The sequence below is a fragment of the Phyllostomus hastatus genome, unplaced genomic scaffold (genome assembly GCF_019186645.2).
Source record: "Phyllostomus hastatus isolate PE091 unplaced genomic scaffold, TTU_PhHast_1.1 phas_contig_137, whole genome shotgun sequence".
NCBI lineage: Eukaryota > Metazoa > Chordata > Mammalia > Chiroptera > Phyllostomidae > Phyllostomus > Phyllostomus hastatus.
In genome coordinates, this window is record NW_025333583.1 from 20,599,458 (window position 1) to 20,627,309 (window position 27,852).

The 27,852-nt window shown below is 37.2% G+C and overlaps 1 protein-coding gene across 2 annotated transcripts in view; it reads left to right on the forward strand.

Moving 5' to 3' along the window:
• Nucleotides 1–12,946: 12,946 nt before the first annotated feature.
• Nucleotides 12,947–27,852, forward strand: part of ICA1L (islet cell autoantigen 1 like) — a 45,548-nt gene continuing 30,642 nt past the window's right edge. Inside the window, exons 1-2 of one of the 2 annotated variants that reach the window (XM_045854668.1) lie at nucleotides 12,947–13,167; nucleotides 22,424–22,574. In XM_045854668.1, the coding sequence (XP_045710624.1) occupies nucleotides 22,537–22,574 (38 nt within the window). In that variant the 5' untranslated portion in view covers nucleotides 12,947–13,167; nucleotides 22,424–22,536. The remainder of the gene's footprint in view (nucleotides 13,168–22,423; nucleotides 22,575–27,852) is intronic. The other variant, XM_045854677.1, reaches the window with a different exon arrangement.

Below are 27,852 nucleotides of genomic sequence, written 5' to 3' on the forward strand. Positions count from 1 at the left end.
TTTATATGGAACCATAACCCTGAATAGCTGCAGCAATTTTGAGAAAAGAACAAGGTGGGAGAGGTTACAATACCTGATATCAAACTATTACAAGGCCACTGTAATCAAAACAGCCTGGTACTGGCACAAGAACAGGCACATAGACCAATGGAACAGATTAGAGAGCCCAGTAATACGCTCCAGTCTCTATGGTCAATATTTGGCAAAGGGGGCACAAGCATACAATGGTAGTAAAAGTAGCTTCTTTAACAAATGGTGTTGGGAGATCTGGACAGCTACATGGCAACAAAAAATGAAACGACAGACTGAACAACCAACTTACAAAAATAAATCAAGGTGGATAAAGGACTTATATAGAAGTCGTGACATAAAAGTCCTAGAGGAGAACACAGGCAAGGAAATCTCAGATATTCCACGCAGAAATATTTTCACTGATGCGTCCCCCAGAGCAAGGGACATGAAAGAATAAACAAATGGAATATCATCAAAATAAAAATCTACACAGCTAAAGAAAACATTAAAATAAAAAGAATCAACTGTATGGGAAAACATTGGCCAGTCATACCTCAGACAAGGGTTTGATCTCCAAAATATATAAAGAACTCATAAAACTCAATACTGGGAAGACAATTAAAAAATGGGCAAAGGACTTGAACAGACACTTCTCCAAGGAGGACATACAGAGGGCCCAGAGACCTATGAAAAGATCCTCAACATCACTAGCCATCAGAGAGATACAAATTAAAGAGAGATACCACAATGAGATACCATTTCACACAATTGAGAATGGCCATCATAAATGTATTGGAGAGGATGTGGAGAAGAGGGAACCCTAGTGCACTATTGGAGGGAATGCAGGCTGGTGCAGCCTTCTGTGGAAAACAGTATGGAATTTCCTCAGAAAACTAAAAATGGAACTGCCTTTTGACCCAGCAATTCCATTGCTGGGATTATACCCTAAGAACCCTGAAACACCAATCCAAGAGACCCTATGCACCCCAATGTTCATAGCAGCACCATTTACAATAGCCAAGTGCTGGAAGCAACCTAAGTGCCCATCAGTAAATGAATGGTTTGAAAAACTGGTTCATTTACACAATGGAATATTACGCAACAGAAAGAAAGAAAGCTCCTACCCTTTGTGACAGCACGGATGGAAATGGAGAGCATTATACTAAGTGAAATAAGCCAGGTAGTGAAAGATGAATACCATCTGATCTCACCTTTAAGTGGAACCTAATCAACAAAACAAGCAAGCACAATATAACCACAGACATTGAAATTAAGGACAAATGGACAGTAACCAGTGAGGAGGTGAGAGGGGATAATGGGGGTAAAAGGGGAAGGGTTTTCAGGAATATGTATAAAGGACACATGGATAAAACCATTTGATCAGGTGTGTGACATAGCCCGCTATCTTGTTTCGGAGCTTCTTGCTGGGGATAATGGTGATCTTGCACATGCACTTGGTGTGGAAGTCATTGCCCAGGTACATGTAGTACTTCTCGATGACCCAGGCCTCCTTCTTCACAGTCTTGTGAACATGGCCCATCTTGATGGGTCCCTCCATCATTTCTTAATGACAGTACATTTTAATGCCCAAAAAGTGAATAAAGGTAACTGGAAAATTCATACCCAAAATCTGTTTTTCTTATTTAGTGCAGGTTGGTGTAAATTTCATCATTATCTGTAGTTCCTGGAAATCTTAATTTTCATGGGACAGAAAGAAATTTATGTTCCTGTTTCGGATGATCCCTGAATGTGCCTTACAGACAGAGTTACTGAAAATATTTTTACTCACCCCACCTGGGTTGTGCAAATGTAGTATGCATACACTAGGTGGTTAAAGTAAAAGTAAAGGGGCCTAAAAAGATAAAGGACAAAGAAGGAAGTGGCAGCAAGTACAGGTCCATTATCTACTCTCAATCTTGGTTTTAAGGCAGAATATAATGCTGGGTCAGGCATTGTTCTTTGGGATGGATATAACACTAGTTACCAAGTCTCTTAGAGAAGGACTATCTGATCTCTGCCAAACTCTCACCTTGTGTAACTCAAGTGGTTAGATTTATTCCACCACAGGAAAAACATGAGGCCCACAGAAGCCTAAAGACTTAGTCCTCTTAAAACTTTCTCCTACTTCTCATGCTCCACCTTTTCTTCAAAACTAAGCCTCCTTGTCAATGATCCATTTTCCTACATTTAATTACACCAGAGACAGGGCATTAATTGGATCAATTTATCCTAAGACTCGCGTGGAGAAATAAGTGAAGCTGCTATCCTAGTACTGGGTTAAGTTAGGAACCAGAAAGTGCATTGTCCAGGACCTGCAGGCCTTCACAGTGCTATTTATGCTGTCTCGCCACAGTAATGCAGTTCATTAACATTGATATTTGCTCTTACTTCATCAAATAGAGTTTAAAGAATTCCTTTTCTTACCATTTAACAATAAATGTCCTAATTTAAAATTAGGCTCAAAATATATCTCATTGTCGAATAAGTCAGTTCAAAGAAAACTCCTGAACTTCTACCATGTACCAGGTTTTGAGCCAGGGTGGAGGAGAGGGGGAAGAAAACCACAAGACATAGACACTGCCTTCAAAAAGAGTGCCTTCACACTCACATGGGAGAGACTCATTTAAAAATTAGTTACAGCTCTGACCAGGTAGCTCAGTTGGTTAGAGCATCATCCCAATACCCCAAGGTTGTGGGTTTGATCCCAGTCAGGGCACATACAAGAATCAACCAATGAATTTATAAGTGAGTAGAACAACAAATTGCTGTATCTCTCTCAAATTAATGAATTAAAAAAAAAGAAGAAAGAAAAAAGCCCTGTCTCAGTGGATGGAGTACCAGCCTGCGAATCCAAAGATCCCAGGTTTGATTCCAGGTCAGAGCACATGCCTGGGTTGCTGGCCAAGTGCCCAGTTGGGGATGTGCAAGAGGCAGCCAATCAGTTTCTATCCCTCTCTAAACATAATTCTTAAAAAAATTAATTACAACAGTGTTTTAAGTGCAAAGACAGATGTAAATGTAAGGTAGAAGGATAGCATAGAGAGGGGAGCTATTAGCTTTGAGGGCAGCAACCTGGCTGTCAAAAAAGGCATTGTAAAATGACATTTGAGTCAGATGTGGACAAATAATTGACTGGGGAGGTGGAGATGCAGGTTATTTCTGGCAAGGGAGCACCACAGAAGGAGCAGAAATGGTAGGTGAAAAATATTGTGATAAAAGAAGATGAGCATATTTCTTCATATGCTAAGAAGTTTAATTTTGTCTTCCTTTTTTAAATAAAGCTGCCTTCCAGCCCTGGCTGGTGTAGCTCAGTGGATTGAGCATGGGCTGCAAACCAAAGGGTCACTAGTTCAATTCCCAGTCAGGGCACATGCCTGGGTTGCAGGCCAGGTCCCCTGTGGGGTCCACATGAGAGGCAAAAACACACTGATGTTTCTCTCCCTCTCTTTCTCCCTCCCTTCCCCTCTCTCTAAAAATAAATAAATAAATCTTAAAAAATAAAAAATAAAATTAAAGCTGCCTTCCAAAACTATACTATAAGTAAAACCTGACTGTGATGACTACCTAGAGATTATTAGGGTAGAAACTTTAGTTATTTGTTTATTCTATGTAGAATGTAGGAAAACATTACAGTAGCTTTTCTATGAGTAGATGACCAGTATTTGCTTTGCCATATTCTTTTCGTTTGAATTTAGAATGACCATTTTGGAACTACTGTCAACAATGCATGGTAATATATGAGGGGGAACCCGAGAAATGGAATTACATTCTGGAGGGTGGGCTCCTTGTAGTACAGGCTTCCCCTGTTAGGTGAGTGTTCTAAGAACCCATCTGTATCAGTGTACCAGCTAGCGTTGTGAGAGGCTGCATTCAGCTTCAGTTAATTTTTTTGAAGAGTCTTTCAGTGCAGTTGCCCATTTCATGATGGGTGATTTATGAGTGCACCTGCCCACACTGCATTGAGTGTTCAGCAGTTTTTGACCAAAAACAGCAGGACCCCTATGCTCCACCCTCCCCAATCACCCAATCTCGCCCCAGGCAACCTTTTTGTTTGTTTGTTTGTTTGTTTGTTTGTTTCCCCAGTGAAACAGGGTCCTTGAAGAGAAACATTTTGCCAATATGGAAGAGGTGAAACAAAAAACCGACAGAAGCACTAAAAGGCATCAAAATCTATGAGTTCAAAAACTGTTTTTGAGCAGTGGAAAAAAACATCTCAATAGGTGTGTTGTATCAAATAGTACTTGGAAGGTGACTGAAGTTTAAATATGTAAGAAAAAATGTACAATTTTTTATAAATAAATTCCAGATTTTGGGGGGTCACCCCTCATATTGAAATGCTTCCTAGCATTATCAGGAGGAAGACAAATGGAAGTTTAAATTAATATAAAATACACATAATTAAATAACCCTGCAAAACAAAACAAATGCAATCTGGGAATTTCTGATAACTTTGAAATCTGTTCACAAAATTCTTTTGATGTATTCTACTTTTGAAAAAGAACTTATATAAGGCAAATATAAAGGAAAATATTAATCTTTGATATATACTATCATAGCTTCTATTCTTAAAGGAAAATAATGAGATTTTAAGATTATGCATATGCAAGAGATATTCAGTTAATATCTTTTTTATTTTAAAAAGCCACTAATTGGAATCAGATTTCATTAGGCAAGTGATATTCAAATGTTGCTAATTAGAAACTACCAGGTATAAAAACAGCTACAACAAATTTTAGTCACTTTAATACTGGCATTTTTAAAAAAATGAAACTCGAGCACCAACTTACACCTTCTACAAAAATAAATTCAAGGTGGATGAAAGACTTAAATATAAACCGTGACGCCATTAAAGTCCTAGAAGAGAACGTAGGTAGGAAAAGCTCAGATATTTCACGCAGAAACTTTTTTACTGACATGTCTCCTAGAGCAAGGGACATAAATGAAAGAATAAACAAATGGGACCTAATCAAAATAAAAAGCTTTTGCACAGATAAAGAAAACAGTATCAAAATAAAAAGAGAACCAACTATATGGGAAAACATATTTGCCAATGATACCTCAGACAAGGGTTTAATCTCCAAAATATATAAAGAACTTACACAACTACACTCTAAGAAGACAAGCAACCCAATTAAAAAATGGGCAAAGGACTTGAACAGACACTTCTCCAAGGAGGACATACAGAGGGTCCAAAGACATATGAACCAATGTTCAATATTGCTAGCTATCAGAGAGATGCAAATTAAAACCACAATGAGATACCACTTCACATGAGACAGAATGGCCATCATAAACAAAGCAACAAACAACAAGTGTTGGAGAGGTTGTGGAGAAAAGGGGACCCTAGTGCACTGTTGGTGGGATTGCAGACTGGTACAACCACTATGGAAAACAATATGGTATTTCCTCAGAAAACTAAAACTGAATCTTCCTTTTGACCCTGCAATTCCACTGCTGGGACTATATCCTAAGAACACTAAAACACCAATCCAAAAGAACCTTTGCACCCCGATGTTCATAGCAGCACAATTTACAATAGCCAAGTGCTGGAAGCAACCTAGATGCCCATCAGTAAATGAATGGATCAAAAAACTATAGTACATTTACACAATGAAATTCTATGCAGCAAAAAGAAGGAGCTCCTACCCTTTGCAACAGCTTGGATGGAGCTGGAAAGCATTATGCTAAGTGAAGTAAGCCAGGCAGTGAAAGACAAATACCATATGATCTCACTTTTAACAGGAACCTAAACAACAAAACAAAGAAACAAGCAAAATATAACCAAAGACACTGAAATAGAGGACAGGCTGACAGTGAGCAGAGGGAAGAGAAGAGGGAATTTCAGGAGAGAATGGGTAGGATTTACAGGAACAAATTTAAAGGACACATGGACAAAAACTAGGGGGAGGGTGATAATGGGAGGGAAGTGGAGAGGGTTGAGTGGGTGGGATGGAATGGGAGTAAAAGGGAGAAAACTGTACTTGAACAATGATCAAAATTAAGAAAATAGAAAAAAAATACTGACTTTTTTTTACTATAATTGACTTCTAGTATCAAATGTATTAACAATGTTAATTATTATTTTGTTATGTAAACCAAAATACCTTAGAAAAGGTATTTTGCCCTGGCCAGTGTGGCTCAGTTGGTTGGAAACTCATCCCATAAACTGAAAAGTCATGGTTCTGTTCCTGGTCAGGGCACATGCTTAGGTTGTGGGCACCAACCCCAGTTGGGGCACATACAAGAGGCAACTGAATGATGTTTCTCTTTCACATCAATGATTCTCTCCCTTTCTCCCTCCCTTCCCCTCTCTCTAAACACAATAAGCATATCCTCTGGTAAGGGGAAAATATTTGTGTTAAGCTTTTTTGTTTGTTTGTTTAATAGAATTAGATTGGCTTTGTTACAGTATTAGTTTTACTGATTTGCAGGTTTGAGGACATAAATTATTTTTTGGCAGTATTTATAAAGATGGCAAAAAACTATCCCCCCATAACAAGTTATTTGAGCTGACTTCATGCAGCCATCAAACAGTCAGGATTTGAATTTACATTTATCTGAGTCTAGAGTTGCTGAAGCAACTAGAATGCAACCAGTATGTATTTTTCCAATTCTGAAAGTCATAGAAAAGAACAATTGTTTTTATAAATGCAAAGAATAGGTGTGCAAATGTGTTCACCTGCATGGAAGAAAAGTTATATATATAAGTTAAAGTGGCATTTACTGGTACCAAATTACCATAATGTTATGTTCAGCCTTGCAAGTATTTGCCTTTACAATTAGCTTTAGTAAAAATACATTTATCACTAAATGTATTGGTGTAATGTATAAATGTATACTTTAAAGATCCATTTCTGTATTTTCATATAGGAACTGTATATGAGAGAAAAGGAACTTCAGAAATGATCCTGTCATTCGTATCACTTGAATTGTGTTGTTCATGTTATGAAAGGAAACCACAACCCAGACAGGTTAAATACCTAGTGTGAAGGTATACAATTAGTGAAGGAGACAGGGAGACTTGCCTCTAAGCAATAAAGACTACAGATACTGACAGAAAATTTAGAAACATGTCAAATAATTCTATATATAGTTAGTAAAAGTATAAAGAACATGCCTGAGGCTTAATAATACCATGTTAAGTTCAATGGTTGTTTCAGGGGGTGGAAATACTTTTTTAAATGTATCTGTAACATTTCACATTAAAAATTCATTTTAATAACACGGTCCCTAATCTAGCCCTACTTGAATAAACAATACTGAAGTATGGGACAGAGAGCATGTTTAGCTTGCCATATATAAGTAACTACTAGTGAGGGCATCTGGGAAGGTAACCCTCCAAGCATAACCTATATGCATGCATGCATAATAGGACTGCCACTGACCCATTACTTCTGACTTCCTTGATAAAATCAAACAGATTGCAAAGTGGAACATCCTGAGGAAATGCAACTATCTCCATGACATCGGATTCAATAGACCCCCTCATCCTTATAAAAGTAAAACAGTGCAAAAGAGTAGAATTCTTAATATGTTTTATAATATCAATTGAGGTTTTATTGGGCAGTTAATCAAAGGTTTGCTTGATAGTACAAAAATAAAAGTAAAGATCATTGCTCCCTAAGGACATTAGGACTCCAGGTTGAGTCCTAACGTCCTTTGTGGAGCCCCACATTCCAAGCCATCTAGTGGTCTTCTTTTCTAGCTACCATAAAGAAAGCTACAATGGAGGAAAACACTTTTTAGTAGGATAAATCTGTTACTATGTTGATAGAAAATTAAGTAACAGTTCTATAAATGTTTATACTTCTAAATAAAATTAAATCCATATAAAAGTACTTATGTGGTATTAAATTATTTTGTTTTCTAAAATAGGTTTTTTATGAAACACTAAATTTTAACTATTCTGGCTGCCTCATATGATAAGGGACTAGTAGTACCAGCTATTTAAATATTTCCTTATCAATCCAACAAACATTTATGAAATACCATGAGGAAGAAGATTTGATTCCTACCCAGAAGTGTCAGTGGTTCCACCTTGTTTCCTGAAACCATCTCTATACTGTGTCCCAACTTGCACACTTTTCTTAGTGACCTGCTTAGACAGGATAGTAAGAAGCTAGGAAAATTCCTGGGCTAGTGGAAAGGGAAACTCAGGCAATAATATCAAACAAGGCCTACCAATTTGAGCAACCTACAGCCAGCTGGTGAATTGCAAGACCTCATCTCCTTTAACCATGGACACTGGAGAGCAAATGGTTTATACTTCTGCTCCTTAACCAGAGAATACATAGCTTCCCTGGCCATAAACCACAGGTGTCCTGGGAAGAAAGGAATGCTAATGCAAATGCAGGTAACACTAGAAAGGGAACTACTTTGGGAAGAAGCTATGTGACTCCCCTGTCAGCTGTCCTTCCAAGAGAAACAACATGTCTGCACATATGTGCTCCCCTTAGGAATTTCCTCCTCCCAAATTCCCATGTTTCCTCATATAAATTTGCTTCTAAAAGTTCAGGGGAAGATGGTCTGTTCACATACATAACCCACTGCCCTCTCAGATTGCCAGCCATCTGAATAAAGCGCTCATAAAAATTCAATCCCTGTCTCTGTTTATTTGTTCTGGTAGTGACAGGCAGCATGAATACAGACTTTTCCAATTTCCCAAGGGAGGAAAAGGGATTGTGTGTAAATGCTACGTTTTATGGTGACTTGGAAACATTGTATATCTTTTGGTAATTTTCCCAGTTAACTGAACAAAACTAACAGACCTGGCCCAGAGTCACTACTCTTACTTCCTGGTGTTCCTTTCTGGATCTTTCTCAGCTTCAGATTGAGCTGAAGAAGCTATTTGTTTAATATCCTCTTGAGTTAAACTTCATCCTGTTGGACCAAGCATTTCCTAAAATATGCTAAGGAACTCGCTACCAGTGTGTGGTAAAATTTTCAAAGTCATTTTGCTTATCATTTTTTTCTTTGGGGAGAAAAACGTTCAGTTCTTTTTCAATATTTTATACTGTCTCCTTCAGTTGTCAATTACTATCTTTGTTTCTGTTCATTTATTGATTGGATAAACATTCATTCCCAACCTAGTATGTATTAGCCACTGGGTTAGATAAGGCTACAGAAATGCATACAATTTTCACTTTGGAGGTGCTCAGCCTCTAACTGGAGCACAGACAGGTTAATAATTACAATGCAGGAGAGCTGTTGAGAGGAGGGAGCTGCCCTTAGGAGGGAGGCCAGATTTAGCAGGAATAAGTCAGAAAAGATCCAAGGAAGAACAACAATCATCATATTTGCCAAATGAAAATTCTTACCTTTTTAAGGAGAATCTGAAGGAAGCTGTGAATTCTTTAAAAAACAAAAACTAAATTTTTGAATATTCAATTATCTACCCATTCCTTGAAATCCCATATATCTTAGGGTAAGAATTCCTAATCTAAAGACAGTTTAATATTTTCAGCCCAAATAATTCTGTGGTATAAATAGCCTAAACATTTCCTCTTCTAAAACAGGTTTTTCAGGTTTTTAAGGTAAGTGCTTTGTAATAATATTCTAAATGACACCCCATCTTGTCTTTCATGATATTACAGACTTCAGTTATGCAAGCTTTATTCCCTTGCTAGCCTATGTGTCATAGTTGTAATTAATTCATATTGTAAAGTTTTAGGACAGCTGATATTTTTTTGTCATTTTATTTTTATTTTTTAAAAGATTTTATTTATTTATTTTTAGAGAGGGAAAGGAGGGAGAAAGAAAGAGAGAAAGAAACATCAATGTGCAGTTGCTGGGGGCCGTGGCCTGCAATCCAGGCATGTGCCCTGACTGGGAATCGAACCTGCAATGCTTTGGTTCGCAGCCCATACTCAATCCAGCCAGGGCTGAGTTACACCAGCCAGGGCTTTTTGCTCATTTTAGAAGAAAGCACTATGTGTTATATACCACATAAACAAAATGAAGGACAAAAAACACATGATCATACCAATAGATACTGAAAAAGCATTTCATAAAATCCAAGCCCCATTTATGATAACAATTAGCAAAGTAGGAATAGAGGGAGCATACCTCAACATCATTAGGGCCATATATGAGAAACCTATTGCCATCATCATACTCAATAGGCAAAAACTAAAAGCTTTTCCCTTGAGATCAAGAACAAGACAAGGGTGTCTATTCTCACCATTTTTATTCAACATAGTACTGGAAATTCTAGCCACAGCCATCAGACGAGAAAAGGAAATAAAAGGCATTCAAATTTGGAAGGAAGAAGTAAAACTGTCACTGTTTGCAGACAACATGTAGTACATATAGAAAACCCTATACTCTCCACCAAGAAAAACTACTCAACCTAATAGGTGAATTTGTCAAAGTAGCAGGATACAAAGTTAATATTCAGAAATAGATGGCATTTTTGTACGCCAATGAACTATCAGAAAGAGAAACTACAGAAAAAATCCCATTTACTATAGCAATAAGAAAAAATAAATTACCTAGGTATAAATTTAACCAAGGAAGTAAAAGACCTATACTCGGAAAACTATAGAGCACTGAAGAGAGAAATTGAGGAAGATACAAATAAAAGGAAGCATATATACTCTGTTTATGGACCGGAAGAATTAACATCTTAAAATGCCCATACTCCCCAAAACAATCCATAGATTCAATGCAATCCCTATTAAAATACCACTGGCATATTTCACAGATCTAAAATCAATACTCCAGCATTGGCTGGAGAGGTTCAGTGGATTGAGCACTGGACTGTGAACCAAAGAGTTGAGGTTTGATTCAGTCAGGGCCCATGCCTGGGTTGCTGGCCAGGTCCCCAGTGGTGGGCATGCAAGAGGCAACTACACATTGATGTTTCTCTCTCTCTCTTTCTCCCTCCCTTCCCCTCTCTAAAAATAAATAAATAAAACCTTTAAAAATACTCCAAAAATTTATATGGAATCAAAAAAGACCTCAAATAGCCACAGCAATCTTGAGAAGGAAGAGCAAAGTTGGAGGGATCACAATACTTGATTAAAAAACACACACACACAAAAATGATACTGCAAGGCCACTGTAATCAAAACAGTCTGGTACTGGCATAAGAACAGGCACAAAGATCAATGGAACAGAATTGAAAACCCAGAACTAAACCCATGCCTCAATGGTCAGTTAATATTCAACAAAGGGGTCACAAATATACAATGGAGTAAAAATAGTCTCTTCAATAAATGGTGTTAGGAGACTGGACTGGTACATGAAAAAAAGTGAAACTAGACCACCAACGTATACCATACACCAGAATAAACTAAAAATGGATAAAGACTTAAATATAAGTTGATGCCATAAAAATCTGAGCAGAAAACATTCACAGTAAAATTTTAGACATCCCATGTAGCAATATTTTTGCTGATATTTTATCTCCTAGGGCTAGGGAAATAAAGGAAAAAATAAACAAATGGGACTACATCGAATTAAAAATCATCTGCATAACTAAAGAAACCATCATTAAAATGAAGAGGGAACTGACTGTATGGGACAGCATATTTGCCAATGATACTTCAGACAAGGGTTTAATTTCCAAAATATATAAAGAACCCATGTGACTCAACACCAGGAAGACAGACAATCCAATTAAAAAATGGGCAAAGGACCTGAATAGATACTTCTCCAAGGAGGACATACAGAGAGCCCATAGGCATATGAAAAGATACTCAATGTCACTAGCCATCAGAGAGAAGCAAATTAAAACCACAATGCGATATCACCTCACATTTGTCAAAATGGCCATCATCAATAAATCAACAAACAACACATGTTGGTTAGGATGTGGAGAAAAGGGAACCCTAGTGCACTGTTGGCGAGAATGCAGACTAGAGCAGCTGCTGTGGAAAAAAGTATGGAACTCAAAACTAAAAATGGATCTGCCTTTTGACCCAGCAATTTCACAGCTGAGATTATATCCTAAGAACCCTGAAACACCAATCCAGAAGAACCTATGCACCCCTACATTCATCGCAGTGCTATTTACAATAGCCAAGTGCTGGAAGCAACCTAGATGCCCATCAGTAAATGAATGGATCAAAAAATTGTGGTCCATTTACACAATGGAATTCTATGCAGCGGAAAGAAAGAAGGAGCTCCTACCCTTTGCGACAGCATGGGTGGATCTGGAGAATATTATGTGGAGTGAAATAAGTCAGGGGGTGAAAGAAAAATACCATACGATCTCACTTAAAAGAGGAACCTAATGAACAAAATAAACTAAGGAGCAAAATAGAACCAGAGACAGGAAACATGGAACAGACTGTCAGCCAGAAGGGAGGCGAGAGGGATAACGGTGGAAAGAAAGAGAAGGGACTAGTCACTGAGCACGTGTGAATGGCCCACTGGCCCACCGCCATGGACACGGTGTGGGGACTGACTGGGCGGGCTGGGCAGAGGTGGCCAAAGGGGGAAAAATTTGGGCAACAGTAATAGTCTAACAATAAAGAAATCCTAAAAACATAAAATTAAAAATAAAGCAGTATGAAATTTAATTATTTTCCACCAGTAATGTGGTTTGCCTTCTTTTGCCTTATTTCCATTTTTTTCCTGAGGTTTTTAGGCTCAAACTTTACCTTTTGCTCTTGAAGCCTCATATATGGTAATAAATTATGCGCATTCAAGGTCAGTTATTAACAGTTTTTAACTTAATCTTCTTCGAACGTTCAAAACAAGAGTAAAATATAGCACGCGAGCATTTCCTGCGTCCTGGCACCGGGACTGAGAAGCTCCGGAGGATTCGGGAAGGTCCAGGGCTCAGTTTACATTTCATTCCTTTCACTTCATTAAGAGGAGCTCGGAAAGGAGGAGCAGAGACGGTCCAGAGTTTGTTCAATGCAAAGGAGGGACTGAGAGGCAGGGCCCGGTGAGTTAGCAGAGGGCGAGGTGGCAGTGGACAAGGACAGCCGCACCGCGGCGCCAGGCTGCTGGGTTTGAATCTCCCGCCTCCTGCGCCCCCGGGGCGACACCTCCGCGCTCCGGTGTGGAGGGGCCGGGGCTGCAGGGGCGCCCAGGTGGTGTCGCCTGGCTCGTGGGCGGCAGAGGAACGGGTGCTGAGACGAACTCCGCGAGGCAGAGTGCTACCCCAGGGACGGTGGACCAGCCAATTCAGACTACGGCGTTGAGGTGAGTGTCTCTGGCCTCCCTGCCGCCTCATCTCACCCCCTGCGGCCCTCCGACAGCATCCTCCGCAGCTGCCCCGGCCCAGCGGCCAAACCCCTGGTTTCCCTGGCGACGCCCGTGGTGGAGAAGCAGCGGGAGGGGCCTCACGCACACACGGAGTCCTCGGCCCCTGCGGCCCTCCCCCCTTATCTGAGATCCTTGGGGCAGAGCTGTAGCAGGGTCCTCCCAGGACGAAAGCAGTGCCCACTGGTTTGAGTGATTTCCCTCGAAGTCAAGATCCTTCCCTTAGAGGCCAGTGTGCACAGTCTTTAGGTGCCTTCCTGCTGACCTCCTTTTGGTGTGGTTATTCTTATGTCATTATTTTGAAATGGGAATGCCTTCTTTAGAAACTAAGTGGCGAGCGGTGTGTAAAAACAAAACATAAGTAAATTTACGGTTTACGGCGAACAGCGAAATGCACGAGCTTCGGTGGGGTTCCACGCGCAAATACTGGAGCCGGGGCCTTGAACCCAGCCGCACGCGGATCCGCCTGTGGAAACACTGACCATCTGAACAGGTGCCCAAATGATGTCATGGATCAGATGCCTGCCTCCCGAGAAAGGTGGGGGGATGGGGTTGGGGGAGGGGGAAAATCCATCCTGGCAACCAATCGGTGATACTGTGGGTTTGCCAATAGAAGGGGTGGGATTATTTTTCATGTAGTGGATGATCATGATGCACAGAGCAGAAAAACTATTATAAACTGTAGTTCCCTGTGAAATAAGTTATTTGGAAGATAACGCTTAACCCTGGTTTTGGTTTCCTCATTTGGTTCTGATTCAGACAATGTACCGTAAGATGATATTACTTTAGTCATCTTCACATGAATATTAATGGAGTAGCCACAAGTGCCTCAGGCTTTAGTAGGACTTAATTATGCATTTGTTGGCTAAATAATCATCTAATATTATATAAATATTTTTATTTGACAAATTTTTAATCCTTTTATATATGTTGTCTGTGCCTAACATACCCAGTATTCTCTGAAATTTCTGTATGTATTTAATAGTGAAAATTAGTGCTCATCTAGCCATTGAAATAATTATATGCAAGATATTGTTCTCATTACAAGTAATTATAATTTCCAGACAAATCATCATAATTTTAGAGTTGGATGAGTGCTCAGAGATCAACCAGTCCAAAGTGCAAAAGCTGAAAACAGGCTGATGGAAAAACTAGAAAGCCACGTTTTTGGGTTCTTTTTTAACAGCATTTTAAAAAATTTTAATTGTTGTTCAGGTACAGTTTTCTGCCTTTTACCCCCATCCCGGCTCCCCCAGCCCTCCCCACCTTTCCAGCCCTCCCCACCTCCCTCCTGTTTCCCTCCCCACCCTTGTTATTGTCCCTGTGTCCTTTATAATTTTTCCTGCAAACCCTTTCCCCTGAAATTCCCTCCCCTCTCCCCTCTGGTCACTGTCAGCCTGTTCTCAATTTCAGTATCTTTGGTTATATTTTGCTTGTTTGTTTGTTTTGTTGATTAGGTTCTTGTTAAAGGTGAGATCATATGGTATTTGTCTTTCACTGCCTCAGAAAGCCACGTTTTTGTTACATTTATTATAAAACAATAAAATAGTATTTATACCAATGACTGGACTAGGACAAAATATTAAATATCAGATATAAAAAGGTAATGTATTATTTTGTTCTACTATACTGTCAAACTTGTGATTTCATTTTGTGATACATCTTATATCTAAAATTTATTTTTATAGTTTACCTTTTTTAGTACTCACTGTAGCACTTTAGAATAAAGAAAAAACTTTCTTTATTCTAAAATGTTTAGAATATAAAAATTTTATCTTTTTATATTCTCTAAAAATAACAGTTGAGATGTGTGACTTTTAAATATGTATCACTGTAAATATTTCCTCATGGGAAGTGGCTTTTGTTATTTAATAATATCCTTATTCCCTTCTTGCATTTGTCTATTTTGTCAGTTTTTCATTCAACCCTTAAGTTTTTCCTTTTTTCTGAAGTCATACTTTTCAAACTTCTGCTTGGATCCAATATTAACCATTAAAAGTTAGTCACTTTCTATATAATTTGTTATTATCATTATTGTCATTATTTTATTTTTTATTTTTTAAAATATTTTATTTATTTATTTTTAGAGAGAGAGGAAGGGAAGGAGAAAGGGGGTGAAACATCAGTGTGTGGTTGCCTCTCACACAGCCCCAACGGAGGACCTGGCCCACAATCCATATGCCCTGACTGAGGATGGAAACAGTGACACTTTGGTTCACAGACCATCATTCAATCCACTGAGCCTCCCCAGTCAGGGCAATTATCATTATTGTTATTATTTAAAAACAAAGACTAAATTACTACAGTATACATATTTACAGTAGCAACATTAACTGTTGCTAACACTGTCATATTTTTTCAAGTATTTTTTGAATAAAGAAATAAAACATTTCCAATAAAGGTGAAGTTCTTTTTCTACCATTACCATTCTCTTTCTTCCCACCTGATATTGCATATTCATATTTTTCTTTCTTTTTTGCTTGATCAGTCTTGCTGGAAGCTTATCATTTTATTATTTTTTTTTAATAAACCAACTTTTGACTATTGATTTTCTATCATTTTTGCCTGTTTTCTAATATTTCACTGATTGCTACACTTAGTTTTTATTTTATTTATTCTACTTTGGGTCTAATTTTATCACTTCTTAAGTTAGAAGTATAAGTAATTGATTTTATATCTTTTTCCTTTCACATAGGCATTGTAAAGCTGTAAGTTTTCTTGTAAGCATGCTTTAGTTGCACCCTACAAAGTTGAGTGTTTTCATTATCATTTAGTTTAAAATATTTTAAAATTTCTCTGTAATTTCTTTGTTCCATTATTTATTTAGATGTGTTATTTTATTTCCAAACATTTGGGAATTTCCTAGATAGAGCATTATTATTGATTTCTAAATTACTGATGTTGTTGTCATAGAACATACTCTATATTATTTCAGTACATTTATATTTATTGATTTTTTTCTGTCTAGCTTATGGTCTATTTTGGTGAATGTTCCAATTACCCTTGGGGAAGAGATTTTATTTATTTATTTTGAGAGGGAGAAAGAAGGGGACAAAAACACTAATACATTAACCACTTGTCTCTCACACACCCTCTACTGGGGACCTGGCCTGCAACCCAGGCATGTGCCCTGACTGGGAAGTGAATCAGTGACCCTTTGGTTCACAGGCTGGCACTCAATTCACTGAGCCACACCAGCCAGGGCTGATTACTGCATATCTTAAAAAACCTTTCTAAGTATTCAGTCGTACTCAAATACCATATTTGATTGATCCTAAGAAGCACCTGTTCATAGTTTCACATCTCTAAAATCATTTCTGATATCTGAACTTTTATGTATCTGACAGTTTATGATTTAGAAGCACGGTTCACTTTGTAGCTCTTATATAGAGATGTATAAAATAATGATGCCCCTTTCAAATGATGGTGCCTTCAATTGATGAAATATGGTAAGATAATTGCAAATCATTACTTTACCAAAAATAATTTTTATCTATAAGCTAAAATATCAGAAAATTTAATAACACAGTGTGTTGGTCAGTTTTGGTGAACAAACACTTGCATTACTGGTGGGCCTAAAAAATGTTGAAATCTCTATGGAGGCCAGTTTAACACAATGGAAAAAAGTTAAAATACATATATCTTTTGATTCAGCCATTATACTTCCAGAAATTTATCTTATAGGTATACTTGCAAATAATACATATATGTTTATTTATTGCAGCATGGTTTGAAATAATAAAATTCTGAAAACAATCTAAACATTCCTCAATGATAGACTAGTTAAATAAATTATATCACATCCATACAGTGGAAAGTTTTATACCCTTTAAAATTGTATTTTAGCTAAGTAGAAAATTCCATGTAATATTCCCTTTCTCTTAGTACCGTACGCATTACTCACCTTTATCAATTATCTAATGTTGCCGTTGTTGAGGAGATGTCTGAGGCCAGCCTAAATTATTTAATTTGTAGGTGGCCCTGTTTCTTCTGTCTAGATGGCAATAGCCTTCTTTATTTATCCTTGAAATTCAGCAACATTCTATAATATATCTTGGTCTTAATCACTCCTTATTAATTTTTCCTGGGACATAGTGAGCCCTTTCAATTTTTAGCTTTATCTCTTTGAATGTTTTAGCTGTTTTATGTGTTTTTCTCTCTCTGTTCAAGAATAATTACTATGTTAGATCTCAGTTGTTTCTCTTCCAAATCTATCATCTTTGTTCTATCTGTATAGTTTGAATCTAGGCACCTTTATCATGTAATCTCCATTCTGAATGATTTCCCAGGCTTGCCATCCATGTTATTAACCTGGTTTTCTGAATTATCTATTCTACTTGGAGTTGTTTCTAATGTGGTTTCAGTTTTGTGTATTTTTGCCTCTTTTTTAATATCTTTTGCTTCATTCAGCTATTTTAAAATATCTGTTTTATGGAGGTGTGTTTTATATGTCAGCATTCAGAGCAGTTTTTCCTTGATATTTTATGAAGCAGTTCTTCAAATGTTTATATATTTTTTCTTTTTCACATTATGACCTGTCCTTTTTATTTTCATGCAGCTGTGTAAATGCATGAAAACCCCTTTCCAGGGGCCATTAAAATAACTGCCTTAGAGGCTGGCACAGGAGACTGGACACATTATTGTGATCTCTCTTCCTTAGTTGGCTGCTTGGAGACAGTTTTCATATGCTCTCTCTCTGAGCAGTTTCACACAGACATGTACTAGTCATTGGTTTCAGAGGCAGGTCAGTGCTAACGTGTATCTCTTACTAGTCTACTTTAGTTGGCTGTGCAAGATTGACTCCCAGCCGGCTGTTTCTGTTTCTCTACAGCCATGACTTGCCTCTTGGCAGGGAAAATAAAAAACATTTTGGCCACCGTAGGTTTTAGGGAACCCAGTATATAATACTAATTGCCTTTTTTGTTTCCTCCTGAGATTGGAACCAATTTAGCTGTAGTTGGAGGAACAAAGCAGATGGTGATAAAAATATCAGCTTTATTCTTGAGAGAGCTGTTGGAAGGTATGTTTGTATGGTATCAGTGGTGTTGTAATACTTCAGAACTGGAACTGCTCACCCGAGGGAAAGTTTGAGTCTTCATAAAAGACAACTTATGGGAGACTTTTGCCTCAAATTGATTAGGCCACAAGTGATGATTAAGAGGTTTTTAAAAAAGGGATTAAATTCCCTAAGTTTTAGACTTTTGATAAATTAGCTCTATCCAGTCAGGAAATGTAAATGGTAAACTCATCAGTCAGATTTCATACTTCAGGGAATAAGGGCAAGAGGCTGGGAATACTTATGGAAAATCCATCCTCATGAAAACCAGGACAGTTGAAAAGAAGCATTCCCCACCTTAAACATCACAGTTCCTTCTTGAGTAGTCTTCTTTGCTAGCCTGTGACAGGGGGATAGCCACCAAGTGGAATGCTGTCTACTTCTTCCATAAGTTTTCCTGCTATGCCTTTAAGGACTCATGTTTCCAGGTTAGGACCCACTCAGTTTGCCAAATTGAGATTAGAGGAGATGCATATCAGATTTAGACTTCTTTAACTTTTAAAAAATTTATTGATTTTTTTTGAGAGAGAGAAACGTCGATTTGTTGTTCCACTTATTTATGCATTTATTGATTGATTCTTGTGTATGCCCTGACTGGGGATCAAACCCTCAACCTTGGCGTATTGGCATGACATTCTAACCAACTAAACTACCTTGTCATGACTGGACATCCTCTTTATGCTTCAAATTTCATTGTACTGACATTGATTCATTGGCAGTAGTGCTAACAGGTGTAGCCAGTGTGCATAGGAGTTTCCTTCTCTAATTTTGGTCAGGGGAAGGAATTATGCAAACATGCACTCATTCCCTCATCTTTCCCACAAGCTATTAACATTTTTAATCACTACTCATCTGACAGATGAAAGTGGTTTTTTTTCATTTGTGCATTTGTACATATTTAGTTACAAAAGAGATTAAATAACATTTTTGTATATTCGCTGGACTTTTGAAGTGTTTGTGTGTATAAATTGCCTATTCTTGTTTTGTCCTTTTTTTTAAGATTTTATTATTTTTAAATGGGGGTGGGGATGGAGTGGGGGAGAGAGAGAGAGAGAGAGAGAGAACATCAGTGCATGCTTGCCTCTTGCATACTCCCCACTGGGGACCTGACCCACAACCCAGGCGTGTGCCCTGACTGGGAATCAAACTGGCGACCCATTGGTTCACAGGCCAGCACTCAATCAACTGAGACACACCAGCCAGGGCTGCCCTCATTTTTCAGTTGGTAAATTTGTATTTTCACTATATAGTTATGAATTCTCTAACATAAAAATATTGAATTTTTTCCCACATGTCTTACTTACCCAGTTATTTTTCAGATTTTGCTTATGGTCAATTTTGTTATATAAATTTAAAATTTCTACTATCTAAATGATTTTCACGTGTGTTAGTTACCATGTTAGAAAGGTTCTTGATCCTAAATTATAAATCATTCATCTATATTTTCACATGGTAATGTTGTAAGGTTTTAATAATTAAATTTTGAACCATCCTTACATTGACTAAGAATCAAACATTTTTTTCGAATAGATAGTTGTCCAAATAATATATATGGAATAATATTGCCCTTTCCTACTGATCTGACATTCTTCATTGGTTGTAGTGAGTTGAATGTGACCCCCAAAGATAATAGGTCCTAATTCCTGAAGTCTGTGAATGTTACTTTGTGTGGTAAAGTTTTTGTAGGTATAATTGAGGTGAGGATCTTGACATAAGATTATTCTGGATTAACTGGGAGGGTCCTAAATGCCAACTGGGGGGTGTCCTCATTTTGGACAGAGGCAGAGGGAGGTTAAATAGAGGCACAGAGGAGAAGGAGGAGGTGAAGTGAACACAGAGGCAGAGATTGGAGTTACGTCACCACTACACAAGGGCAACCAGCAGCACCAGGAGATGGAAGAGGGAAAGAAGTTTTCTCCCCAGAGCCTCCCAGGGAGCGTAGCCCTGCTAACACCTGATTTCAGACTTCTGACTTCCAGGAGTGTGAAAGACTACATTCTTACATTGGTGGTTGTTTTAAACTACCAATTTGTGGTAATTTGTAGTATAACTTGATCATATACTATATTCTTTTATATTCTTTTGGTCTCTGTGGATTTTTTTCCACTTATTTCACTGCTCTATCTGTTTTGGTGTATCATTCTATTTTAATGAGTAAGGTTCATATTCAGGTAGATTTTTTAAAATTGTCATTATTTTATTAAATTTGTACATATACATGACTTTTAAAGTCATATATTAAAGGATTATAATGCACAAAAGCATTCGTGTCCCAATTCCAATCTCCAGTGGCACCTACCGTTAAGCCTTTTGTTTCTTCTTAATTTCTGCTATTCTTATACATAATGCTTATTTGCTGCTCTTTGATTTATTAACTTAAGGCATCACCTACCTACTTTCTGTATGGTAAATGAGGACTTAGCTGTCCTTCTCCACCACGGTCTCCACATGTCCTTCCCCAAATAGCTATATTATAGTTTTTATTAAATCAAATGTTTATGTTACTGCGAACTATTAAGTATTGAAACAGCCTAGTCAATAGTGCCCTATAACCATTCCTTCTTTTTTGAACATCCTATCTCTTCACTTTTGTTGAAGTTACTATAACTTACTAATTTTCTGAATACCATTTTTCCTTACTGTTCTAACATTTCTGCCATGTGACTGCGAGTGATGTGCTCAAACATATCAGTTATGTTTCCTGGAGCGCTCCTTTCCAGATTCTTTCATCTTCTGCCTGCATGCGGGCAGCTTGCTCTGCGCAGCTGTCATCTTGCGCCTTCTTTTCTTTGCTCTTTCGGGCTGGTTTTTGTCTTCTGTCGGAGAAATCTGCTTTTATTTGGACTCCCAAAGCTCTGTTTGTGATCTTTTTCTCTTAAAACTTTCATGATCTTTTTATATAAAGATGTGTCCTTTAGTTATTTCAATTACTTCTTCCCCTAGGCAATCTTTAGAATAATCTTTAGTCAAATATGGGACTTCCTTGATCATCTCTTATTCTCTTACCCTTTTTATGGTCCTACTTTCTGAGAAGTTTTTTTTTTTATTTTTCAACTCTTTTATTTAAATTTTTTAAATGTCAGCTATACTATTTTTTTGCCCAAAGGTTCTTTCTTATTCTTTTTTTATTGCTTTCTAAGTGATAATCTGTCCCCTCCCCACCAGAAGCAGTGTCTTGACTTATCCCTCTGAGGATATTAGTTAGAGGGTTATGTTTTGTTTTGCTCCCTATATTGTATTTGTTTCCTTTCAACTATTATTTCTTCTATTTGTTGGTTTAGTTCAGAAGTCTTTCTTGACGGAGTCTTTCCTCAGATATTTGGTGATCTTTGGGTCTCAATATAAGACTATAAAAAGCTGATTGGAAGCTTTGTGTGTATGAGTGAGCCTGTTTATTGGTGAGTTTTACTCTACTGTGAATAGGCAAGGATTCATCCATTTATTTTTATTTTATTTTTGCTATTTCTTATCTTCACCCAAGGGGGAGAGAGGGAGAGAAACATGGATTCGAGAAACATTGATTGGTTGCCTCTCGTATGTACCCCGGCCAGGACCAAACCTACAACGCAGGCATATACTCTGACCAGGAGTTGAACCCACTTGCTTGGAGCAGTGACATTACAGAACAATGCTCCAACCAAGTGAGCCACACTGTCCAGGGCAAGAACTCACCCTTTTAGAACAGCAAATTTCAACTTGTGTGCTGCAAAAAATTTTAAACATTCAATACCTGACTATTTATTTAGGGGCACTGACCTCTTTTTCCTTAGACGGTCAAATAAGAAAATGACAACATCCAACACAACTACAGCCATCTGGTGTGAATGAATCAAAACTATATTTTTTTGTCAGACTGGCAGAAAATATATTTTTTTGGTGTGCAACAGAATATTAGTAATTAGTTTATGTATGCCCTGAGATGAAAAATGTTGGAAATCACTATTTAGAATGTCCAAAGGACATACTCCTTTCCTCTGGAGCTTTTAGTATTTTTCAGAGAAAAGAATGTTCCAGTGTTTTCTGAGAAGTGTAGGTGTAGGGGGTGTATGTGTGTGTGTGCACGTGTGTGTGAATGCTTTGCTACTAGTGAGCAAAAAAAGAGCTAGATGTTAGACTTTCACTTAGTCATTTTGTTTTCAGGCCAAGCCCTCCGCTGTGTTGGTGTGCCAAGTCCAGAGCTTTCCCCATTCAATCTCTTCAACCTCCATTGAGTGACACAGATTTGGGAAGGGCCTCAGGTTCCAGCCAGCTTTATGCAAACGTCAATGAATCCTCCTTCCACTTCCAAATAGTGAGTCTTTCAGATATTCCAAGGAGTAATGACTCACTTATAAGCATTTCTGTATTAGTTCCTTAGGTTACTACTTCATGTACTGTCTTCAAAAAGTTATTGAAGTCTTTCATTTGCTTTTGTCAGTATACTTCAGTATATTTATTCTGTCTGTACTTTTAGTGTTTTGATTACTTTTTACCTTTACTGTTATTTTAGTGGGTTTGAGAAGGAAAATCTGGTAAGTGCATGTGGTCAATCCACATTTTCAATAGGATACTCTTGTAATGTACTTAAATATCTGAAAGGGCAAGTTCTTTCTCTTCTAGGTTATTCTCAATATTGAGCCTTAGATTTTAAAATTTATAGCCTATACATTCTTACTTATTTGTAGGCCATAAGTAATACAATTAAAAAATAGTATCTTGTATATGACTTTATATTTTTCAGAGCAATTTTGCACACTATCGCATTTGATCCTAAAAATATGACTGGCTTTGAACTTGGGTACATTGGGTATGGCAGAGGACTGGGAGAGGCACTGGCCTGAAATTTGCAATAAAGTTGGAGATATTCTAAAGTTTCATGGGGAATTAGTTTCAATATCATTTTAACATAAGTATTTAGTATTTGCTACTTTAAAGTATCAAAAACATTTGAAATACAGTTTTTCAGCCACTTTCAAAAAGATAATATAATATTTTCTTCTCTAGTTTACTTCCCAATACATTTTTAAAAAACATTTTAAAGGATTTTTAAAAAGATTGTATTTATTTATTTTTAGAGACGGGGGAAGGGAGGAAGAAAAGAGGGAGAGAAACACTGATGTTGTGAGAGAAAGACATCAACTGGTTGTCTCGCACACACCCACAACCAGGGATCAAGCCTGCAACCCAGGCATGTGTCCTAACAGGGAATCGAACCTGCAATGTTTTGGTTTGAGGAATGACACCCAGCCCACTGAACCACACCTATCAAGTTACTAATATGTTGTTTATATTTTGAATGGTCTTACTAATTTTCTTCAACATTTTTCAAGTCTTATTTTTTAATAATCTATTTTATGTGCTACTCATATATGAGGTCTGTCTGGAAAAAGTCCAACCATTGTTAATATAGTAAGAATGGTTTGTGTGACATCAATGTAACCTGGCAGCCAAGGAGAGTGGACTGGAATGAGCATGCATAAACAATGATGACTTTACTGTACTGGTCAGTGGGGACAGCAGACACAGTTGAGTGAGCCTGTGTACTGTGTGGCTATCACATTCAAAGTGACTGAGTGAGTAGAGCAACAAATGTGCATCGAATTTTGCATTAAGCTTGAACATTTCTCCATGGAAACTATTCAGATGATACAGAAGGCTGCAGCTATGAGCAACTGGTGATTGGCAGCTTCATCACAACACGCCAGCTCATGCATCATGCAGAGTTTTTTGATGAATTATAAATCACCCAGATGACTTAGCCCCTCTACAGACTGGATTTGGTGCCCTGTGACTTCTGGCTTTTCCCAAAACTAAAATCACCTTTGAAAGGAGAGAGAATTTGAACTGTTGATGAGATTCAAGGAAAATGCTACAGGGAAGCTGATGGCCATTAGGAGAACTATGTGAAGTTGCAAGGTGCCTACTTTGAAGGGGACTGAGGCATCATTTTCCTATGTACAATGTTTCTTGTATCTTGTATCTTCCTCAATAAATGTCTCTATTTTTCATATTATAGTGACTAGATACCTTCTAGATAGGCTTTGTATTCTTCATGAAATAATATGACTAAAGTGGTATAAGTAAATTAATTATATTTCCATAGTAAATTCTTAAATCTGTCAGAAAGTCTGAAAAGTAGTTGATAATCCATAACCATATAATTAAGCCATATAATTTTGGGAAAAAAAGATCTAATTTGTTTTCTTTATACAGCTTCTTCTTTACAGACTAAAATTATGCTGACTATTAAATTATAGACTTACTTATGTAAAAATCAATCTTATTTTAATGAGAAATTCAAATGTGGTTTGCAATGTAGACATTAGCTTTCTTAATGACTTTTCTTTATTGTTTTTATTCTTATAAGTAACACCTTTTTTATGTGCCTAATTCTAAAAAACCTATGGGTTAAAATTAGAAAACTAATACTGTATGTTTAAGTAAACTGACTATAAAACAGAAGACAACTTTAATCATACTTTTACCACCTTCAAAATGAAAAAGAATATGCCTGTGGAGTCAGAAGACCTGGCTGTGTGCTAAGTATCAAGATGTTCTTAATGTATGTGTATCCTCGAGAAATTTACCTTAATTTTACAGAACCTCAGCAATGTCTTCTATAAAACTGGAATAATAAAATCTGCCATTTCTAGCTTTCAGGGTTATCATAAGGATCAAGGGAAATAAAATGTGTAAAAATGTTTTCAAAACTATCAAGGGTACTACAAGTATAATATAATTATGTTAGCAAGTAGTAGTACTAAGATTATTAGGAACTTTTAAATATTTTAAGGCTTCTCTAAGACTTTACCTTTCATGTACATTTGAATTCTTTTTGAAAAATGATTAAGCTTTAGTACTTTTATGAGAATAATAGGTCAAGGTGGTAACCACTCTGCAGGCAACTTACCTGTGTAGTAGAAGATTTTCAGATCTATAATAGGATGGTGGTAATTGCCATAGTCTTTCTGTTGTAGATAAACACAGGTGTGTATTTAATTTAATTTTATTGTATCGGTGTCTTATTGGTACATGATTATAGTACCAAGTATAGCACTTAAGACAAAGTTGGCATTTATTTAATATGTGCATGAAACTGACTTTCTTACTGGGACTGTTTGGAAATTTCAGCTAATTTAGTTCTGCACTAGTTCTACTGTCTCAGTGCATTTTTAAAGTTTAACTACTCTAGTCCTGTAATGGTTTGAGTATCTCAGTAACAACTCAGTAACCAAACCATGTTTAGCTTAACAACAATTAAGGTCACCTATCTGAAAGGATTCATGTTTATAACCTGGATGTGATTCTAGCCTAATATTACAGCTGATAATTTATATAATATGTCCTTTAGAGCAGTTTGAGGAGCAGATTCTCTTTTTTTTAAATTTAATCTTTATTGTATTTTTTCCCATTACCACTTAGTACCCTTATAACCCCTTCCCTCCAGCAGTCACCTCACTGTTGTCCATGGTCCTTTTTCCTTAGGGGCAGGTTCTCAATCCATGACTGATAGTCTGTCTTTGATATCAGTATCAAAGTCCCTAATAATTTCAGTAGGCTTCATGGCTTATACTTGTCTTTTATCCATTTTGAGTTTATTCTGGTATATGGTTTAAGTTGGTGGTCAAGTTTCATTTTTTTTTTGGCATGTACCAGTCCAGTTCTCACAACACCATTTATTGAAAAGGCTGTTTTTCTCCATTGTATGTTCGTGAGTCCTTTGTCAAATATTAATTGACCACAGAGACATGGGTTTATTTCTGGGCTCTCTATTCTGTTCCATTGATCTTTGTGCCTGTTCTTATGCCAGTACCAGGCTGTTTTGATTACAGTGGCCTTGTATTATAGTTTTGTTTTTCCAGGTATCACTTCAGTTTTCAGTGGCTAATTTTCTGCCAGGACCCTTGGGATCCCCTCCTTCACCTCATGATCGGCACAGATCTTGGGAGGATTTTGTATGTAGATTTTGGGGATCCCCTCCTCTTTGGCTGCCCCCCTTCCAGAATATTTTTCCTAAATTTCTGGTAGTTTCTAGCCTTGAACTCTATCATCTCATATCTCACACCATTTGGCTTTCTGCTCAACCTACCCACAGTGGAAGCAGATTTAGCACTGCCCTCAGTCAAAAACCCAAATTGTGCAAATCTCATTTTTTGCAGATTTACCCACCCAGCTACTGTCCTCCTCTTGCTAGGAATGGTGTGCACTCTGCAGGTAGGATAGCTTCCAGAGAGGAAAAAGAAGCATAAGTTTATTACTCTCAAATCCAGTCAGATAACTTACTCTGTTCCCCCATGAAGCAGATGGTGAGGAAGTGGAAAGAAGCCAGGAGAGTACTATTTGAGCTACAGCAGCATGGAAGTCGAGGCAGAGAATAGATGTTCTCTCCTGATACTCCCTGGGTTTTGTTCTTGTAACTGATTGGGCTAAGCCTGCAGTCAACATAGTAGAAGAGATCAGTACTTTGTCATACAACTCGACTGACCCTCATACTAATAACAATCTAGGGGCAGGGAGACTAAACAAAAGCAAGTCAAGAGCAACCAAAGGAGGAAAGAAATTGAAGCAGAAAGATGAACTGCAAGTTTTTCCTCAAGACTGTGTCAGAACAGTATAATGCTATTTGCTGTGTCTAATGCATTATAACAGCGTAATGCCATTTGCCATTTTAGATGGCTCTCAACCAGCATGCCATTGGATGTAGTTTTCTGCTTTCTATGATTTGAGGTTCTTTGTGTTTAAGAGGAAGTTTGCATTTATCATACTAAAATGTATAATTGTTTTTACTCTGTCATCTGAGTTTATACTGTTTTTTATGTTGCATTACTCCTGTTTTTTCCACCCTTCTGCTGTTTTTCTTGTTTAGCCCTCAGTAATTTATAAATTAGACATTCTATTTTTATTTAATTAGTAGTTACTTTAAAATAAAAAGAAAATGAATCTCTATCTCTTTAGCAACATTGAGAATACGTTAGTATCTATTGATTCCCCTGGAAATGATGAATGACTCACACACTGCAGTACTTCCCTTTGTTCCTATCTCCCATTGATTAGAGTAATTTGGGCTTTTAAAACTAGTATTATTTCATTCTTTTACTTCTCCTTAAGGAATACTTTTCACAATTGCCTTTCCTTATATAGTCATGTTAACCTTGTTAAGAACAATCACTTTGACAATTTTTAAGCTTATAGGTTACAATTTCTATCTCTATTTCTTTATAACAGATTTCCCCTATACCTAAGACTTTATTTTTTGGATACTAAAGTATTTCTTTGAGTGATTTTTAAAGAGAGTGTATTTGAATTTTGCATATCTGAGAATATTTATTAAATGTGTATTCTTTTGACATAGCAGTTATAACTACAGGAAGTTTTCCTAAGGAAATGATAGTGGTATGCAAAGATGTGTATACATCTTTGCATGTATACACATTCATTTCAATGTATACATATTCATTTTGCAGTATTATTACAAAAGCAAAAATTAGAAACTAATAAATGTCTACAAATAGAAATTGGTCAGGTAAAATAAAATTATTTCCAGCCATTATTGCAAAGTCATTAACAGTTTTATTACCTTTGTCACCTAA